Genomic DNA, 20,812 nt, shown 5'->3' on the forward strand with positions numbered 1-20,812 from the left:
TTTGCTTTTGTATCACCATGGTTTTGGCTCTGTAAGTATGTGGCTACTTTAAGACACACAGGTTATGTTGAAACAGCTTTATTTTTTTTTTTGATCCATAAATATCTGTTACTGACAAAAGTGGAAAAAATCCTTAAGACTAAATCTTACTAAAGCAATCTCTGTTTACAGTACATATAGGGTGTGCTTCGACAGGGAAGGAGAATGGTGAATTTGTACAGAAGCAGTAACGAGGGCATGTGAGTGATGGAGAAACTGCAGAGGTACGGATAGAAAGGTACTTTTCATAATACTACCATATAATAAACATAGAATCCATAAATCCAGCTAATGAGTAAAAATGTTCCTTAACCCCCCCTTAGGAAATTGTGTCCCCAAACTAAAAATATTACAGTAAGAATTGCCTTTTATTAGAGAATTTCAAGAATTCTTTACTACAAAATATCTAGTTGAGTTTACAGGATAGAGACGTATTTGCCACTATGAAGCAAATGAATGAGTCCTCCTGTGGAGTGGCATTGGAGGGTTGGCAGCAGTGTTGAGCAGGGTCTTCTCCCCTACATGAGGGAGGTTGTTAAGCAAACACACAGCATCATTTTTTTTTTCTCTGAATGATGGAAGATTAATGTGTTTGCGATTTACAAGATGGTTTGATGACAGAGATTTGGAATTTCCATTGGTGCTTTGCAAGCCTTCATGGGGAGGGTGATAATAACATGAAGAGGGGCCACGAAGATACTGGGATGGGGTGAGGACCTGCCTCCCAGCAGCCCAGGTAGTCATGCCTTGTCTTCTCCAGCCGAGATGGAGCTTCAGCATCCAGATGTGGTCTTTGGGATGCATGCTGTGGCATGTGACAACCTTGCCACACAGAACCTCTGCCAAGCATGCTCCTTTGGAGACATGGAACAAATTTCCCATATGTCCTTAAATACAAATTCCACGCCCAAATGTCATGGTCAGACTTCTGGGCCATCTTTCAGCCTGTCCCCTCTCTAAAAGTAGAGTTACCTCCCTCCAGCTATAAGGACATCTAAAATGAAAACTCCAAACTCAGAATTTCACAGCGACAGACACCCAGGTATTTTTATGTATGTTTATACGAGAGGCTTTTGAGACACATGATTGGAGACCTGTTCAGCGGTCAGGTTTTAACTTTTAGCTACAATGCCAAGCCCATTGGTTACATCCAAAATCTGGCGAGGAGTCTAGTGATGACGCCACAGGTCGGGCAGAGTATGATGGGCACAGCTCAGTTGAAATGGGGATGAATATAGAGAAGAGAGAGTGGAGACTGAAAACCCTAGAGCATAAGAGCTGGATGAAACTTTGGGAGCTCATCTAGCCAAAGCCCCTCATTTTATAAGTGAGGAAACTGAGGCACTGGAATGTGACTTGCCCATAGTCACATGGCAAGATGGAGACAAATGCCAGAACTAGGAGCTATGATTCTAGAGCCTTAGTCCTGTCTTTTTTTTTTTTCTCTTTGCTATGCCATCTTCCAAAAACAAAGAGAAGGACCAGAAGGACTTGTCTTTCATGTTTAACTTACCATTAAAATGCACTGCTTATAAAAATAACACTTAAGCCCTGAAAATTCTTTGTTAAAGCATAGCAAGCCTCTTGAAACTATTTGGAGATTCTCCAGATTCTGAGAGGATGGCAAAGGAATGTGTGGCCAGTGTGCCTGCTCCTCTCAGAGCAGGTGCCTTCTAGGATTCAAGTGATAGGCAGCCCTTTCAAACTATGACCTTGGGTTCAGTCCACAGACATCTGTGGAAGAAATGAAGGATGAAGGAGGTGGCAGTCAAGAACTCTCCAAAGGCAATGGGTTGAGTTTGGTGGCAGAGATATTGAGATGACTACTCTTCATAGTTGAAGACTTACAAGGTCCTCATGTCTTTGGGATGAAGGGAAAGCTGTGATGTCTATGAGAAGAAGAGTGTTGGAGTATAAGCAAGAGCTACAAGCATCAAAGGGGATGAATCTTTGGCCAGAGCAGAAGACTCTGGGCTAGTAGCAGTCTTAGTCAAGAGCTTCTTGAGTCTGGTAGCCGCAGAAGCCAAAGCTGATCTTTTGGCCATGGCACCTCTTATCAGGCAGCTCTCTCCTTTCTCTTTTAGAGATCATAGGGATGTGGAGAGCCCAATGACCTCACACCTTGGGGCATCATTTCCCCTGTGAGGAAGTATAACAAACCAACAAAGCAAATAGAGGACTTGAACACAGAATGCCAGAGTCTTCACAGTACACCAAGAACTCTTAAAACTAGAGATTTCAGCAGGCCCAGGTAAAAGAAATCAGGGCTGATGGAAGCTGGATGACTGAAGAAAGAAATGAGAGGAAGGCAAGAGGAAACTGGCATAGGAGGTTAAGACAGGAATAAGAATGTCAAGAAGGGGAGAGATTTCAGTGGGGAAAGGGCTGGACCTTCTCAAGGGAAACACATTGCCTAAGACACTGGGGAATTCTGACAGTCAAAGTCCACTTAGGAGGTTAAGGAATTATTGGCAAGCTTTTGTGGCTCATGAATATATGGAGCCAAGAGTTCACTGGAGGAAGTAAGAAAGGAGTGGTGATAGATAGGGGTGGCAAAGGGGTCTTCAGGAAGAACACTTGGGGTAAGTGAGACCTATACATACCCAAGTCCAGGGCAATGGAGACATGCAGAAGGAAATCTTGGGTTTCCTTGGGATATGAGTGTTTATCATGAGGGGGCCATGACCCTCCTGTATGACAGAGGACACCAGCCTGCTTAGGTTAGAAGCAGTGACCAGGGTTCCAGCCCCAGACACTCTTAAGTAACTTCATATAGCAACAGAGCTAGCTGGTTCTGGAGTGATGGATGAGTTGATGGTATCTAGTAGTTTTCCCTTATCAAGGAGGGATAAGCTCCAACAAACCCATTGAGTGCCTGAAACCACACATAGTTCCACACTCTCTATATAGGTATTATGTTTTTCTTCATATACATATACAAACAATAAAGTTTAATTTGTAAATCAGGCACAGAAAGAGATTGACAATAATAAAGTAGGGCAAGTTATAAGAATATACTGTAATAAAAGCTATGTAATGTGGACTCTCTCAAAAGAGTTAAGACAAATGTAAATATTTCTGCATCATGGTTGTTTACAGGTAATTGAAATGAAGTCATGCAAAACTGAAGATGGGGGTTGGTTACTATATTTCCATGTCCCAGTTAAGACACAGTTTTCAGGTGTTTGGAGGAGGTGATAGGGTTAGCATTGTTTATAGAGTTATATCTGTTATTATTTTTTTCCTTCCAAGGATGTAGCAAAAGAAAAGCCTTCAGGAGAAGCAAGCATTCCATTAGAATTTTGATGTAACTGATGCCAGGTACTTTATACCGGATGGTGGTAAGGCAGGGATGAGAAATAGTTTGGAAAACAACTTATCAAACAACCCCTGAGACAGACAGACAGACAGATAGATAGGAAGCTAGACAGACAGACACCTTGTCAGAGCCAAGGCTGGGGGAAGAGCCTAGGATAAGGTCTTTCTTGCTCCCCAAAGTCTGCAAAACATGGTGTCTGGAAGATTCTCCATGGGATGTACAAACATGGGAAGGGATTCTTGCCTACCACAGTCTTGCCCTTTCCACGTTCCACCAGCACATGGCCTTCAAAGGGACAAGCTAAGAGTTAAGGGGAGTTACAGGGTGCTGGGCTGGGGGCCTGCTTTCAGACATGCCTTTGCTTCTGGAAGTTAGACATTCTCTATTTGGATTGAGTTCCTCTCTTCTTGTGAGCCTTAACTTCTGCAACAAATGCTCATAGAACCATGGGCACCAGCCCTTAAGAAGGTTTATGTGTTTGCAGAGAGCAAAGCAGAATGGTCTGAGGCCTCCCAGCCCCATAGTGCCAGGGACACCCCCTCAGTGGGGAGGCTAAAGACTACCTTTGGAAACCCCAGCTTCAATCCTCCTGGGTTATGCAGAACATAGCTGCTCAAAGGGGTAGGATTCTGGGGAGGGGGTTGAGAGAGCCTACAGCTCTTGAAAGCAGAAAGGGGAAGCAGTCCTCTGGCTTCTCTGTGGCTCTCTAGACTTGGCTGGATTAAAAATGACCGGGACAGATAAAAGCTTCTCACTACCTCACTTTTTTAAGGGCTATCCATGCAAAACTGGGGGTGGGGGTATAAAATCTGATGTAAGGGCATTGCTGCTGGAGTCTGGTAAGTGATGGTTTTATCTCTCCACAAGACATTCTGGGCTTATTCTCCCCAGTCTCAGAGAGGTGCTCTGGCCCGCAGAAGGTTTTGTGTGTGTGTGTGTGTGTGTGTGTGTGTGTGTGTGTGTGTGTGCGCGCGCGCGCGCACGCGCTCGGGGAGGGGGCAGTCTGTCTTGTTGTCTTCCTCCTTCTGATCTTGGGGGGAGCAGGATTGCTCTCACTGATAGTTTCCCAGTAGTTGGTTATGTCTTGTCCACCTTAAGACTGGAGGCAAAGATGGGGCTGAGATGGGCTGGCAATGGGGCCTTTCACAGAGCTGAAGATGCCTTTGCCATATGCCCAAGCACTCCTGTAAGGAAGAAAACTTGAAAGGGTCCTTAGAGCAACACCCTGGGACACCATCATTTATTTGCATCTGCCAATGAATCTTGGTCCCTTGGATCCACTGGCCTGAGGAAAGTAATGGAGCCGCAGGCAGCAAGGTGGTGAGATAGGTCTGGGAGAGAACAGAGGGAGAAAGAAAAGGTTCTAAACAGAAAAGGGGTGGTGGTGTGGGCAAAGATGATGGAAAGGAATGGGCAGGGTCCAACATGATCACCTCAGACATCCCCTGCTTTTTTGAGGGCTAAGCTTCTTCTGTCTGTGTCTGGAAACTTCTGCCTGAGGCTCATAGGGGACAGGCAGAGTCCTAGAAAATGGAAATGGTGAGCCCCTAAGACCCTGGGCATCACAGTGGTCCTCCCCACCCTAGCTCTCTGCCCACCGCAGGTGCCTCCCGGGAGCAGAGCTCAGGTGAAAAAGGCAGACCTGAGAGGAGGTCCTAGTTCAGACCCGAGGCCTGGAGGAAGTAGGGAGACAATCAGGCGGTTGCCAAGGCACCTCTAATGTCCTGGCAACCTGTCGCTACCCCTCTCTGGAGTGCAAGGGCTAATGCCCCCTCTTGGGGGCAAGGGCTTTAGCCCCAGAGAGATTTGAGGAGAAACAGTGAATGCTGGGAGAGCACAGTCCCCACAGCACAGAGGCAGGGACAACCAAGCAGCTGCAGGAAGGGAATCCTCCCTGTTGTTGGGCTGCAGGGCTCAGCGAGGGAAGGGCCACTCGGTAGAGACCAGAGTTCCAGCAGGCGGAAGAGAATCATATTGTGCTTATGGACACAGCAGCTCTCTGGCTGAGAGCGAGCAGGCAGTTTTTAGGCACTAAGAGATATCTGCGATGCAGTTGTAGATTTATCGGGAAGAAGACCGAGTAGCCTATTCGGTCAGCCCACTGACTGCACCCTCTAGCCAGCTGGCTGTTCAAACTCAGGCAGCTTCTGATTACCTTCAGGAAAGGGTCCACTGGCTGGCAGAACCTGCAGCTGAGTCCCCAGGAAGGGGCGGGACAGGGACTGAGGGAGTCACTTCTCATCTGCAGGGGAAGTCTACTGGGAGAAAAAGATCTTTAAAGAGCCCGGGTCTGTGCTTGTTGGACCAGGCATTTGGTGCCATCTCCCTGGGGGTATGGCTTTCGGGACAAAGGCAGCCCACCTCCAGCTTCAAAGGGGGGGGGAACCAGGGAGGAGAGGAGAGCAAGGCGGGATGCTGTGCTCCTATCCCCTGCCATACTCTGTTCTGTCCTGCCCTGACTCTGCCAAGCAGCCCTGGCCACACTGCCGGTCACACGGTCACTTCGGTCTTGCTGGCTGTGTAGCAGGTGTGATGGCCTGGGATGTAGTGCAGCTGCTCCACCGTGTTGTGTCTGCGAGAGGCAAAGGCGTGGCGCTTGGCTGCCGTCTGGCTCTGGCCCAGGGTGGCATAGGAGTTATTGGAGGCACTGGGATGAGAGTGCATCTTGGTCATGCGGTAGCGGTCCAGCACTGGTGTGGACACAAAGACGTCCGTGTGCGAGATGGCCCGCGACAGCGACTGCTCCGGGAAGGCTGTCCTCTCTGGGGACAGCAACGGGTCCTGGGAGTGCAGGCGCTCTGTGGAGAGCAGCTGTTCATCAGACAAGATGCGGTCATAGGGCATGCCAAATTCATCTGGCAATCCCCGACGTGGAGATAAGACCCTGTCCTGGGACATGGCCCTGATGGGCCTGCGTGGCCGTTCTCGAGGAAGCGGCTTCTGTTGAGACATCTGGATGACATTGAGGGGGAGGGTTCCACGGGCTGCAAGGTCTGGCAGGTGCCTCCTTCTCATGTAATACTCATCAGCTTCCTTGTCCGCTGCAAGGAGACAGAGAGAAGGCAGTGAGGTGATGGGGCAGCTACGACTCAGGGAGTAAGGTGTTCACATGTGGTATGTGTGTGTGTACACACACACACACGAGTGTGTGTGTACATGTGTGCATGCACAAGCAAACACCACATACCTGAAAACCTACAAAGATAATGAAATCAAACTCCTTTAGTTAGTAGAGTAGGTAGTGGTGGGGCACAGACAGGTGACTTTAACTCCCTCCTCTACTGTATACACAAACCAATCCTTGAAGGCTTGTGAAAGGTGGGCCCTGATTCAGGGGTACTAACTGCCTTTGTTCCAGAGTCCTATCTCCCGTGGGTCCCCGGATGCTGTTTCTCCTTCAGTGATCATCTTGGGGGTCAGTTACATGACTTCCCCACCCAGTTCACAGTGGAACTGATTCCTTTGACTTGCCTGTTGTGTCTGCTTGCATGTGGTTCTGAAGCAGATTGGCTCCTGATCTTGCTAAAAACAACCCAGGTAGAGCTGACAGCTTTCTGATGATGGATAGAGCACTTCTTTTTGGAAACTGGGCACAGAACCAGCTTCTGTTAGAACTAAGTAGGATGCTCATCTAGGAGGCGTTTGTGACTAGCTTCACTGGTAACCTAGGAACCTAGTAACACCTTCTCTGGAGTAACAAGCAATGTACAGGGAACCAACACATGGGTATCCAGCCCCCACACAGCCATAGCATCAACCTACATGTACTCCTCCTGCCCACCAGGCAGCAGGATATAGCAATACTTGGGTGTGTATCTTGCTCAGATGCTTTGGGCTCCTGTCCTAGTAGGTTCTTCCAGAATCACCCTATAGATGCTTGATCTTTCCCAGTGCATGCATGAGGCTGCATTGTCCCAGATTTCAGCAAGGAGGCCTCCTACAAACAGCTTTTTGGACTCTGGCCCCTGTGGGAATGCTGCTTCCTCCACAGTGGTCTCAGGGTTAAGGGTAGGGCCTATCTTGCCTATGGGGCCCATTTTTTTTTTTTCATTTCTGGTCATCTCTCCAATGGTTATTTGTAGCCATAAAAACTCAACATTTCTCTGAATGTGACTGCCATGGACGTGGGCTGTACTGCTATTAGAGCAGATCACCATGGAATTTCAAGTGTGTGCTCAGCTGTGGAGCACCTACTGAAGCTGGGCAGCCACGAAAAGAGAGCTGTGAAGCTGGGGGTACAGCTTAGGAGTCAGATGCTTGTCTAGCATACAGAGGGCTCTGTGTAACATCATCAATACAACACACACACACACACACACACACACACACAGATATGAACACACATACACAGGCAGGGGTGTTGACTCATTTGTAGGGAAATGAGTGCAGGTTACTCAGATTTGGTCAGCAAAGAAAAATGTCCCTTAATGTACTTTCTGACATTTTAGTGTGCTGTTTTAAACCCACCAATGCTAATACCCATTTCAGACTCAAACTGTAGAGGTGGATCCCTGGATAAAGCATACTTAAGTGAAATAGTGAAAGTACGTGCATGAGCTGTGTGGAGGTTCAGGTCCTTGAGATGGCCTTGGCTGGGATAGAATGGTACTTAGGGCCCTTGCTGCCTCTATTACAAGATGACATACAGGAAGGCCCATGGTTTGAAGAAGACCCCTGGCGAGCTGGTACATGAATGGTAAGTGCAGCTTATAGAGGTAGTCAAAGAGGCCTCAGGGCCCTATAGCATCATTCTTAACTAGGAAAAGGGTGGGTTTAAGACCAACAGAACAAAAAAGAAAGGCTTCTATCTATTCTCTTCATCCTCTGTACAACTCACTCCTTTGCTCTTGGAATTCCATACTTAGTCCCTTGGATATTCGCTAAAAGAGTGACATGGAAGAAAATAACCTGGAGACCCTTGAGACAGACCTACACTTTAGCCAGCCTTGACTTACTTAGCCTCTTCAGAGATGAGTACTTGCTTGGATTGGTCTTCACGGCAGATTCATATGATGGAGGCAAGTGGGCTAAGTTCTGGTAAGAGCGTGAGAAGGAGAGGTCGTAGGGTTCCGTGGCTGATGTCAGGATGTTATTCATCCGTGGCTTCTCTGAAAAGCAAGGGCATGGCATTAGGGAACAGAAAGGCAGTGTGGCAAAGTTTTCTCTCGTTTTTTTTTTTTTCTGCTCCATCCCTAACTAAAGTCCCCATCCTGATTTCCTGTGCTAGGATCCAGTGGGGATGACCATGGTTCAGTTCCCTACTGTGAAGATCCCTGGGGGAAGGCACTGTCTTAGTTGCCTCTGGCTTCTGTGGATATTGATCGGTCCTTGAGGATTCAATTGGGACACTCAACAACAGTTTTTTCCTCCACAAGCATCACTGGTCTGTTTGATGAAACTGAACCAGGTGCAATGAAAGAGCGTTGTCCTAGCTAGCCTCTTGGTCACTTGACACAAGGTAGAGTTGCATGGGAAGAGGAACTGCAGTTGAGAAGATGCCCCCATCAACTTGCCTGTAGGTGAGTCTGTGGGGGCATTTTTCTTGGTTGATGATTGATGTAAGAGGGTCTGTCTCACTGAGAACAGTGCCCCCTTGGAACCATCACCCTACATGGTTTAGGAAAACAGGGTGAGCAAGCCATGAAATAGCAAGCTAGTAAGCAGACCTCCTCTATGGCTTCTTTTCAATTCTTGCTCCGGGTTCTTCCTCTATTTCCTTCCTATCCCAACTTTCTTCAACAAGGGCCCGTGATAGGGAAGTGTAGGCTAGGAAAACTCTTCCTCCCAAAGCTTTTTAGTTTGTGGGGGTTGTGGTGTTTTATCACAGCAATAGAAACCCTAAGACAAGCATCATAACGTCATCAATGTCAAAAGAAAAAAAAGAAGAGAGAAAGAAAGGAATGAAAGAAGGAAAAAGAAAAAATATATCTTTAAAAATGGATTTCTGAGTTTGAGGACAGCCTAGTCTACAGGGTGAGTTCTAGGACAGCCAGGACTGTACAGAGAAATCCTGTCTTGAAATCAAACCAAACCAAACCAAAAACCCAACAACAAAGAACTAAAGTCACCCATGTCTATATTAATGTACCGTCTCATCCTAATAGCTGTAGGCCAATCTAATTTTGGTATTAGGCTCGTCCAACTTTAGAGCAGCTGTAGTGACCATGGAGAATCTGGATACAGGACCTACTCCCCTGTAGCTGCATTCCACATTCTATCTTTCTCTATCTCTATCTCTATCTCTATCTCTATCTCTATCTCCTCTGCCTCTGCCTCTGCCTCTGCCTCTGCCTCTGTCTATATCTCTACCATCTCTATCATCACTATAATCTCTCTCTTATATATGTGTGTATATATATATAATATATATATTATTGGTTATTTTATTTATTTACATTTCAAATGTTATCCTCCTTCTTGGTTTTCCTTCTGCAAACCCCCTATCCTATCCTTTTCCCCCTGTTTCAATGAGAGAGCTCCCCTACCAACCCACCCACTCCTGCCTCAGCACCCTAGCATTCCCCTGTGCTGGGGAATCGAGCCTCCTCAGGACCAAGGGCAATCCACATTCAATCCATGGCGCCTCCAGAGTAGCTCCCTTAGGTCTTGCTATTTTCCATGTTTGGCTAGCCTTTGTGAGCTACACAGCTACCACTGCTTACTTTCTAAGTCCTTTCTCAGAGGCACCTTAGGAATTTCTAAGCTCTCAGAAGGAGAAACTTGAGCAAAACCTGCTTATCATACCTCCTTTTGTCCCACTTTCCCTGAGATAGACCCCGAGATTCCAAAGTCAGCAGACATGCAGCAGAATATGGTTCATATTCTGCCAGGCCCAGGGGAAGAGTCAAGAAAGGAATAGAGGTGACTAATGGTCACCAGAGTGCATAAATGATAGCATACTCAGAGTGAATGGCTCTGGATGAAAGATTAAGGATAAACACATGACAGGAGTAAAGGGAAGGAGTAAAGGAGTAAAGGAAAGGGAAGGAGTAAAGGGAAGGGAGCAGTGAACATCAGGATCTGAAGGGGATGATGGTTCTGAGGAAGGAAACAAAATACCTCGATGCTTGATTGGCATGAGGAGGAGGAGGAACCATAAAAAAAAAAAAGTCAACAGTTGGTTCCCAAGGAGATAGTGATACCATTTGAGAAGTGAGTAGAGAAACAGTCTGGCTGGACTATCTATTCATCCTCTTTGTTTGGAACTCCTCAAAGCCATAGGTCCTCTGAGAGGGAGTAGCCCCCGGGTTGAGATGGATGTATAGGTGAATTATAGTTTCCTATACCTCTTGGCAGAGAAGTGTTGCATTATAGAATGCAAGAATTCTGTTGTCTCTGGGAGAGAGTCACCTTCCTAGGCTGTATCCAGGGATTGCCCCAGGCATGGGAACTCCTGGCTTCTCCCTCCTTCCCTGCCTGCATTGTCACCCCCAGAACTGGGGATTGAGCCAGGGGATTTCAGCCAATAAGCGGGTGTTTGTGCCAGCTTCGTACATATGTGAGGGGGTGAGGGATGCTCTGTATCCCAAGAGATCAGAACATGCTGTACAGAAAGAACCTCCCTGGCATGGACTAGGACAGATGCCAGGAAGTGGAGTGGGCATGAAGCTGAGAATGCTGCTCCCTAGACTTGCTTAGTAGCCACTAATCCACTACTTATTTCTTCACTTCTCACCATGCTAGGGAAGAACAGGGTTCCCTCTGAGTTTTGGCATTTACTGCCACTGAGGTCATTGCTCAGTTCTTCCTCTTCCAAATGCAGTAGGTTTATATATTGCCATCTACCACTCATTCTGAAATTACCACTGAGCCAGGAACATTCTGCCTTTGGTCCTGTGGTTGCCTAAGTACCCCATCGATCAAGCTTGTCTTTGATCGGGATGCCCTGCTTTATTTTTCCTTCCCTGATCACATTTTTGTTTAAGTAAAGGCTCGTGACTGTGACCTTTCTACATTTCGTCAGTCCTTAATGATATCTGCTCTTCTACCTACCATCCCCCGTTCACTCAGTGACACCCAGGTTCTCACTGATCTCTAATAATTTGACATGACTTGATTTTGGTCACCCCAAATGACTTCAGAGATCTTTCCATCAGTAGACTTGCTTTCTAATTTTCCTGTGTCTCTCCAGTAGCACGGCTCAAACTAAGGATCTAGTTAATGCTTTTGAGTTGATCAAGTAGATGCAGGTCTTCCCTGCCTTCCTAGTAGTTCTAATTACTCTTGGTGTTGGGAGCAGAGTACCATCCAAGAAAGGAATGCAGGCAAGCTCTACTTCAAATATTCTGCAAGCTGCTCAAGAACGGACATCGGGGCCCCATCTATCCCCATTTCCTTGTACCAGCTGGAAGAGAGAAGACAGGAAGAGGTGGAGTAGGGAACAGCCCTTCTGTTTGTACTCTGTCTGTGTTGCCCCTTCCTGAGGAGGCTCATTCCAGAATGTTACTGAACAAGTGGAAGCTTTCATTGCCTGTCTTTTCTGGCTCTTCTTCCTACTCACTAATCCGCACAGCATCTTTCAGACTCTCTGTTTCTGCCTTCTATTCCCACCCCCCCCCACCCCCTGCAGAATTCTTGCACAGATAGTCCCCACTTTCAAGCCTTCTGTTACTCACTTCCAACATTAATGAAAACATTCCTGGCTCCAACCTCGAACTACATATAGAACATGTTTTCCCATATCTTCTACAGTCATAGCATATTCTATAAGTTCAGATTCAAATTCACTATCACTAATTGCTGCATGCTGGCTATTTTTCTTATTCCATAGATGTTATCCATAGCCAAGCCTCCATTCTTCCAAATCCTCTTGGCTCTCCATTTCAGTCTTCACTGGTTCTCACTGAGATAAAAATTTTGAGTGACAAAACCATCTCAATTCTTAAGATATTCCTGATCTCAGTCTTCCTTATTGTTTCCACAATCACCACTACCACAGGCATCGGCCTCTTTGAACTGATCTCAGTTCTACTTTTCTTATGTCCTACAACCAGAAGCTTCTAAATGTGTTCCTACTCTCCTAGCCCATAGCACTGAAAAAGCATGTCAAAATACCCAGTTCCCTTTTCCTAATCCAGATGTGCCCTAGCCTCAGGGCTAAGGTACTATATAATATGGCTTGAGAATGCTAGGCACTGACTGATTTATCTTATTTTTCTCTTGGTGTATGGGGGATAAGCACCGGACCTTGTGCATGCTAGGCAAATGTGCTACCACTGATCTAGCTTTTGTTTTTGTTTTGAGACAATAACTCACTAAGTTTCCCAGTTTACCATTGAATGGATTCTCTAGCTCAAACAGACCTTGAAACTAGAAATCCTCCTGCCTCATGTTCCTTATTATCTAAGATTGTAAGCCTGCACCATCAGACCTTGCTTTGGATTGATCTTTGTTTTGTGTCTCTCAAGAAACACCTATTGATGATTATTTTTTAATTACTTAAGCTCTCATAGTGAGGAGACAAGCATGACTGACAGATCACAGTTTACAGGGCTATTATATATTCTATGGAGTTTTGAGAGAGAGTCCAAATAGTTTTTATCTGAGGGGATCCAAATGTTAAGTTCTGGTCTTCTGGGAGGATGTTAGAACTTGACAGGGAAAAGTGGTCTTATCACCCATTGTCTGTTTGCTAACAACCTTCTGATGGGCAACCATCAGCCTCTTCTCTGACAAGAGGGCAAAGTTCAAATCAATCTCGAGTTTTGTCAAATATTAATTACTTTTGGGAGTGTCAAGATGGTTCAAATAAGTCTTGTTTTGCATGTCAATGATACCTAAAAGCTTTACGCAAAAGGGAACATTAATCTTCTTGCTACAGATGTATAGAATCATGGCCACAAGAAGTGATGGAGATTACAAATATGAATGAATTGATGAAGGGTCTCCCTTCTCTTTTATGGCAGAAAAAAATCATTCTTATGTCAAAGATACAAACATCCAGGGGACAATGTTCTCAAAGGAAGAGCGAAGCTGTGTGGGGTGGGGGAAGGCAGGCACATGGCTCCACCTTCTTCTCCCATCCTTAAAATGGAGCCACTTGGCATGCAGATGGGATGCAGGGTGCTCTCTCAATCAGCTCTCACCGTGTGTAGGGGTCTGGGTAGCGCTGCTTAAGATCGGATGATTATACTGACGATCACCTGAAATTCACAGAAAAGACATTTTAAAAGAAGTAAGGCATTCTGCCGGCTCTCCAACACAACAGCACTTCTCTTTATTCATCTCTGCAGTTTTTTAATCTGACTCAAAGGAACCCTTTCCCAGAAAGACTTGCAATAATATACTAGGCTCAACAAACAAACAAACAAACAAACAACAAACGCTTCCTGCTGTTTCTGTCTCTTTCCAAATACATCAACCTTTTTTGGTCACTGTGGTGACCTCCCCCCGCCCCCCACACACACATCCTTGGATCTGTCTGACTAGCCATAGAGGCTATATTAGGATATATGTGGGTCAAGAAGTAATAACCTACTACAAAGGGGAAGTAGATCCTTTTTATATATACAGGTCTGACAACACCTGAAATGCACATCAGGCACTGTTCACTGTCTGAGAGCAGGAGTCCTGGGTTCTTGGCTGACACAGTCCTATAGTTCAAGTTATTCAAAACGCAGAAGCCCACTTAGATTGAATGAACAATAAAATCAATAGAGACAGGCTGCCAATGCTTAGAGTTCATGCCATTCCAAAGATTTCTAAAGTGGTTTGAATGAAGATTTGGCTTGCCTCTAAAGTATACTCCAACACTGTGTTATTACTTTAACACAGCATTATATTCTTGCTTTTCATTGGTACATGTATCTGATTTTAGCCAAAATAAGGGGAAGAAAAGACATGAGATCTTTGTTCTTCATTCCCTGAATTATAAGTCATAGCTCTTCCATCTTTGCAGGCCTAAGGGATATTATCTCCATCTCTGTACATCTTACTGAAAGTGACTTTCCAACCCATGGTCTCACACTGTAGTCCCCTTTTCTCCTAAGTATTGGATCTTTGTTGGTCCCAGATGTCTTGGGCTTCATGAAGAGTTGGGCTCTGGTTGATAACTTCACTTGTGGCCTAATCACTTCCAAATCACATGTAGCTTGAATGTTAGAGCTTAAACCACATATGGATCCCTTTCATCCCTTTGAAATCCATGCCTTTTACAAAATGACTTTGCCATTTTATTCTCCAATGCTCTAGCTCTGGCCCATGACACTGATTCCCCATGAGCTTGGAATTCCAAACATTTGTCATATTGGCAATTCTCTGCTTTCATCCCCCGTAGCCAATAAAACATAAAGTCATTTTCCACAATAATCTCCTGAATCCAGTCACAAGTCATTTTTTTTTAAATCAAGGTTTCTCCTTCACCATTTCTAAGACAAATTTTTCTCTTTCCTCCAAATATACAATTCTAGAATGGATAAGCGATGGTTTGTTTCTTTTATTAAAACTGGATCCTTCAAAAATGGCCATCAGAACATCCAGTCAAGGATGGGAGTTCACTCCATTGTTGAATCCATTCTACTTTAGACCTGGTTTTAAGCAATAAGAGAAAGTTCTACTTCATAGTGTAGAGAAAGGGAGGGTGGATAAAAAGAGAGGAGAGAGGTGAGTATGAGAGTGGGGGAGGAGAGTTGCGACAGGGAGGAGAGAAAGGGAAGAGAGAAACTGTGTTGTGGGGAGGTTCTGTGATCTCAGAATTCAGGGGGCTGAGGTAGGAAGGAGAATATTTGAGGCCAGCCTAGGCCACCTAATAAAACCCTTGTTAGAAGGGGAAAGGACAGGGGGCAGGGTCAACTTTTATTCTTTCTTTGCTTATTTGGTTTGTTTTCCCATTTTAAAACAATGTGGCAAAAATTAAAAAGATTTTGGAAAAATGGAAGTTAGTGGTGACATTTTGAATCTTCTATCTTAGAGTCCCAGTGACAGCAGAAAAAGGTGCTGGACTCCTGGCATCTAGGAAATCATTTCTGGTAACCAGTTACACTCCATGATCCATGTTAAACTAGGATGATTTTTTCTTTTTAAATTCTTTCTGTGATTTTAATTATTGCATTTAGTTGGTTGTACAACATACTACTTAAAGACACATATACAACGTGAGTTGGTCAAACCAGGGTAGTTAACATGCCAATCCCATTGTTTTATGTTTGAAAGCTTTAAGATTATCTCTTCTTGTCAGTCATAGAATATAGACTAGGCATGGCAAACAGGTTTTGCTACCCCCAAACCCATGATGTGAAGCCCTAGAACTTAACTAGCATTTCTCTTGTCTTGCTCCCTCACATATTTTCCTGCTTCTAGAAATCACTATTCAATATGAGATCAACTATTTTGGCATCCACATGCAGGGAGAATATGCTGTAATCTGTCTTTCTCTGCTGACATATTTCACTTAACATAATGTCCTCTAGGTTCGTTTGTTCTCACAAGCAATATTTTTTCTTGACTAATCCTTAAAATGGTCTTGACTAGGGAGTGGAGTTTAATGAATATATATTATTAGTCTGTCATAGCCAGACATCACATGAAATTCCCCAGGTAGCTGAACTGTAATCTCTACTGCATCTTTAAAAGATGAAGTCATAATCAGGCAAGTGTATGATATGTGTGGAGTTTTGCTTCTTGTTTGAGACTCACTGAAAGAAATAACACTTGGCATTATTTTATCTGCTTGCATTAAAGAATAGTATTTCAAGTGAAGTACAGAGATGGAAATTAAAATTGCCCTACAATAACCACCTTGACATTTTGTTCTATTCTGTCTTATTTCCCTTGCTTCATAAAGGGCTGTACATTCTCTCTCTCTCTCTCTCTCTCTCTCTCTCTCTCTCTCTCTCTCTCTCACACACACACACACACACACACACTCTGTGTGAGAGAGAGAATTTTCATGCAGATTAACCTGATTTAAAAAAACCAAAACATGATGATTTCATTTCCACATTTGCACAAAATGATAAACATGACCATTACATGTTTCATCATTTCTATGTCAACAAAAGCAAGGAAGCAGCCCAAAATTCATATTTTCATGTTGGTTTATTTATGTGATTTATGTGTGATTTTAACATATATAGTACATATACATATACATAAACACAGATATTAAAATGTACAGCCTCTGTTCACTGTACATATTATTTTAATTTTTTTGTTTAATGAACAACATTGTGAATATATTTTTACACGATGAAATACTCATTGAAACATTCTTTTAATGATTTCACTGAAGTTCTTCCTATAGGGTAGTCTATCTTTTATTTCTATATGTCACACAAGCATAGTCTATTTGGTTAAGCACAGTGTAACCTAAGTATATTTGAGAATTCCTGCAGTTTGGGTATTTGGATTGCTTAAGAATTTAATAACGTTACCTCAGATAACCTTGAGCACAGTCTTTGGCTGAGTGTTATTTCCTTAGGCTAATAACTACATTTCTGGGTCAACACATTGTCAATTGCCTCCCAATGTGCCAAAGTAGATGGTAGATTTTCTAATGCTGAAACATTCATCTCCTCCCAGGACATGCCTTATTAGATTCTGGAGTTTTATTTTATTACAACTCTGGATTTCATTTGCTCATATTTAACTTATATATGTATACACATATGCTCATAAAGAATTTGAATTTTCTGTGCTAACACTGTTAAGGTTTTGTATTAAAATCATGATTTTGCAAAGCAAAGTGGTGCAATCTTTATGAGATGTTTCTTCATCTATGCTTCTAAATTACTTACCTAGTATATGAGATACTGACTCCTTAGAGGGTCTGGAGGAATGCAGTAGTAAAACAATGCCTGGAGTGTGTGTGTGTGTGTGTGTGTGTGTGTGTGTGTGTGTGTATCTTGTGTGTCTGGTGTGTATATCACTACATATGTCTTTTGTGTCTCTGGGGATACAGAGCCCTTCTTTAGAAAAGTGCTAGAGGTTTGGCTTTTGCTTTTTCACTGACAACCTCAGAAGGTCCATACCACTGTCATCATCAATTTAGAAATAAGGCAACTGAGGTTGGAAAAGATTGTTTGAGGGTCTATAGCCAGCAGCTGAGTCCGGTGCTGGCACAAGCTCCTAAATCCTGACCAGTGTACTGCCTTCTCATACTTGGGAGTATAGTCCTCACACACTCACATACTCATTCATTCATTCAATCATTCATTCATCCTAGTTTTCTTATTCTAAATTAAATTTGCAGTTTTAATTTTTCTTTAAAATATCGATGCTGAGGTAGTTCAGCAGTTAAGAATACTTGACACTTTTGCAAAGGACCCAAACTCTATTCCTAGAACCCCCATGGTAGCTCAAACTGCCTAATAGTTCTAGGGGATTCAGTAACCTCTTTTGGCCCATGCAGGCACTGCACCACACACAAACAAAGAGAGAGAGAGAGAGAGAGAGAGAGAGAGAGAGAGAGAGAGAGAGAGAGAGAGAGAGAGAGGAAAGATCACATAAGTAGCATGCAGGCAAAACATTCATACATATAACATAAAAATAATAATAAAATAAAATATCTATTGGACATTTTAAAGTCTGTTAACTTAAAAAGCATAGACCCCCCAAAAGCTTCTGTTAATAGAGACATACCCCTTTTCTCACTTTAGGGGTTTAGCACAGTATTTTTGGTTTAGCAATTTATTAATATTGTCCTTCATTTATAAAGACTCATCTCACTGTCAGCACATTTTTTTCAACCTTCAAAATTACTATTTTATGCTTTGGGATTTGCTTATTCCTGTTTCTTCACTGTCTTTGGTTTGGTTTATTATTGTTTTCTAATTTCTGGGCTTGACTATTCAGTCCATTTATCTTCTGTCTCTTCTGTTAGTAATCTCAGGTCTTCAGCACTGAACTTATCTCTGGCACTGTCCCATCCTGTCAGCACGCAGTGTTCTTCCTGTTGTTGAGACCTAAATGATCTGTAATTGCAGCCTTAGTTTCTCATTGACCCAAGAGTTATTTAGTAGAGTGCTGTTAAATTTCAAAGTGTTTGTGGTTGCTGGTTTGATCTCTTGCCATTAACTTTGTTTTATTGTATCATGGTCAGAGAACAGAGCCTGTCCAAATTGTACTTTTTGGAACTTACTGGGATTTCCTTTGTGGGCTACTGTAAAATTGGTTCTCATGAATGCTTTACAGGCAGTTAGAGACAAGGTGTATTTTCATTTCATAGAGTACAAACTTGACATCTGTCTATTAAGTCAGACACATGAAACATATTATTCAGTCCCTCTACACCCTAATTCATCCATCACCTACTTAATCTGTCAAAGACTGAGGGAGGTGTGGTAAGGTCTCCCACTATTCCTGCATCTCTGTCATTTCCTCACTGGATTCTTAACAGAGTTGGCTTTCTACATTGCATAGCTAAACTGTGAAGTACGAAGGACTCAGGATGGTGTGTCTGTTTTACGAAGCATCTCCTTTTTCCCCCATTCAACAACACTCTCTGTCCTGTTCAGTGCTATCTTTGCTCTGTAAGCTCATTTGATATGATATTTATATTGCCAGTCCTACTTCCTTTTTGTTTGCATTAGCCTGACAAACTTTGCCTAATCTGTTATATCTAACCTTTCTGTATCATGTTGTTTTAAGCTTGTCTCTTGAGCATATTAATGTGCGTACACACATGCATGCACACACACACCCACCTTGCTGCCTTGTGGCTTGCCCTAATAACTAATAGTGGTCCCTCTTTGACCAAGCATCATGTCTTTGTCTGCTGTAATTTTGTAACATGATTTTGTACTTATCTCTGCTACCCAGACTCCAGGGGCTTTAGCTGCTTTGGCTAGGCATGTGTTTTCAATTGTTGTGGTTTTGCTTTTTGTTTGGTGTTTTCAAGGCCAAAGATTGAACCTCAAGTCCCCTTTTTAGTAGCCTAGAGCTCTATCATTGAATTACATCCCCAGTTGTTGTTGTTGTTTGACATCAAGAAGAATAGGTCTTCCCAGTGGACCCTGGCCACCACCATAGCTTTAGGAAGAGAAGACAGCCAGGAATGGAGTAGCTGCTTTTCTCTATTGAGAGGAACAAGCAGGAGCCAGTGAGCCTCTTTAGACTACAGTAGCACAGAGGCCAATGTTCACATTCTACCTAACATTGATTGTATTTCTGCACTGACTGAGGAGAGAAAAAAATGAGTTCAAGAGAACACTGACTACAGCTACTAAGTGTTCAGTGCATCCACCGGAACTTCAGCTGTCTTTAAAAGATACAAGTTTCACAAATTGTTTGTTTGTTTGTTTGTTTGTTTTTTGGTTTTGTTTTTGACATTTTGGTTTTTGGCCAAAGTGTTTTATTTAAACATCTCCAGGGAGACAAGACCAATAGATTCTTATACATAAGTTATATAAGAGAGTATTGACTCTCATAACCATGGTCTCTGAAAGGTCCCAAGATAAGCTATCTGCAGGCTGGAAGCCCTAGAATGCTGGAAGCAAGACTTTATTCCAAGATGACTGACCCAGAACCATGCTAGCCATTAGTATAGTTCAAGGTCAAGAGTGAGAACCTGTGGTGGTAATGGTCATGAGGGAGTTACTGCTGTTCTTTCTGGAGTCCAGAGACCAGAGAGTTGGCATATTTAATGTCCAAAATAGCAGAGAAACAAGAGCCCATCTTGAGGCAGAGAGAGGTTTGTCTTCTATGTTTGTTCTTTCCAGCCTTTTGGATAGGGACCACCAACATGAAATCTGTTCCATTTAGTTCACCCACTCCCACTTGCTGGTCCCCTCTGAAAACATCACCCCACACATGCTAATCAGTACTTTACCAGTTCTCTAGGCATGTCCTAGTCCAACCACATTCACAACTAGACTTACCCATCACAGTTAATGTCTGGAGCAAATAGAATGGCTGTTGCAATTTTGTGCACTTGCTTCTTACTGCATTACAGGAAAAGATTTGCCAGTCTTCTCATTGAATCATGGACAGCTGTACCTATGTTTTAGAAAATTTCCATCATCCTCCAGCTCCCTAGTATCCCAGAGACTTTGGTCTTCCATCAAAGGGATACTTGATGGAGGAAGAGCAGTTGTGGCTGTGTTCTTCTTCCCTGAGCAACTTAAAGATATTTTCAAAACTTCTGATATTAGTAAGATCACTGAGAATGTGTGCAGGTAGCCTATGATCTATGTTTACATTTCAGAATGTTCACCTATTTAAATAGTTGGAATATTGAAGAGTCCACCAGTTTAGAAGATATGTTACAGGATGGCACAATAGGTTTCATTGCCTTTACTCTGGTAACAAGGACATTACTGGTTCAGTAAATCTGATACATCTTCCATGGCCCTTCACTGCCATGCCTAAGTGCAAGGCCAGTGACTCTCTGGACCTATACAAGAGGAGACTCTGGCGACCCTATGAGGAAGACCCACTCTGTGGTCATGTCAAACAGTCCGAGGACCATGTATTCCAACATGCCTCTAGCAAGGTATGTAGGTTTCTTTTTTTTTTTTT

At 43.6% G+C, this 20,812-nt stretch overlaps 1 protein-coding gene and 1 long non-coding RNA gene across 3 annotated transcripts in view; one reads left to right on the forward strand and one right to left on the reverse strand.

Moving 5' to 3' along the window:
• LOC116078605 overlaps window positions 1–20,812 on the forward strand; it is a 97,383-nt gene that overhangs the window by 32,347 nt on the left and 44,224 nt on the right. The window lies entirely within an intron of this gene.
• The window catches only part of Shisa6 (shisa family member 6), a 310,869-nt gene continuing 290,119 nt past the window's right edge, over window positions 63–20,812 (reverse strand). For both annotated transcript variants that reach the window (XM_031353941.1, XM_031353940.1), the window contains 3 exons: window positions 13,444–13,500; window positions 8,314–8,466; window positions 63–6,399 (listed from right to left, as the gene is read on the reverse strand). In XM_031353941.1, the coding sequence (XP_031209801.1) occupies window positions 5,849–6,399; window positions 8,314–8,466; window positions 13,444–13,500 (761 nt within the window). In that variant the 3' untranslated portion in view covers window positions 63–5,848. The remainder of the gene's footprint in view (window positions 6,400–8,313; window positions 8,467–13,443; window positions 13,501–20,812) is intronic.

The sequence above is a fragment of the Mastomys coucha genome, unplaced genomic scaffold, assembly GCF_008632895.1.
Source record: "Mastomys coucha isolate ucsf_1 unplaced genomic scaffold, UCSF_Mcou_1 pScaffold5, whole genome shotgun sequence".
NCBI lineage: Eukaryota > Metazoa > Chordata > Mammalia > Rodentia > Muridae > Mastomys > Mastomys coucha.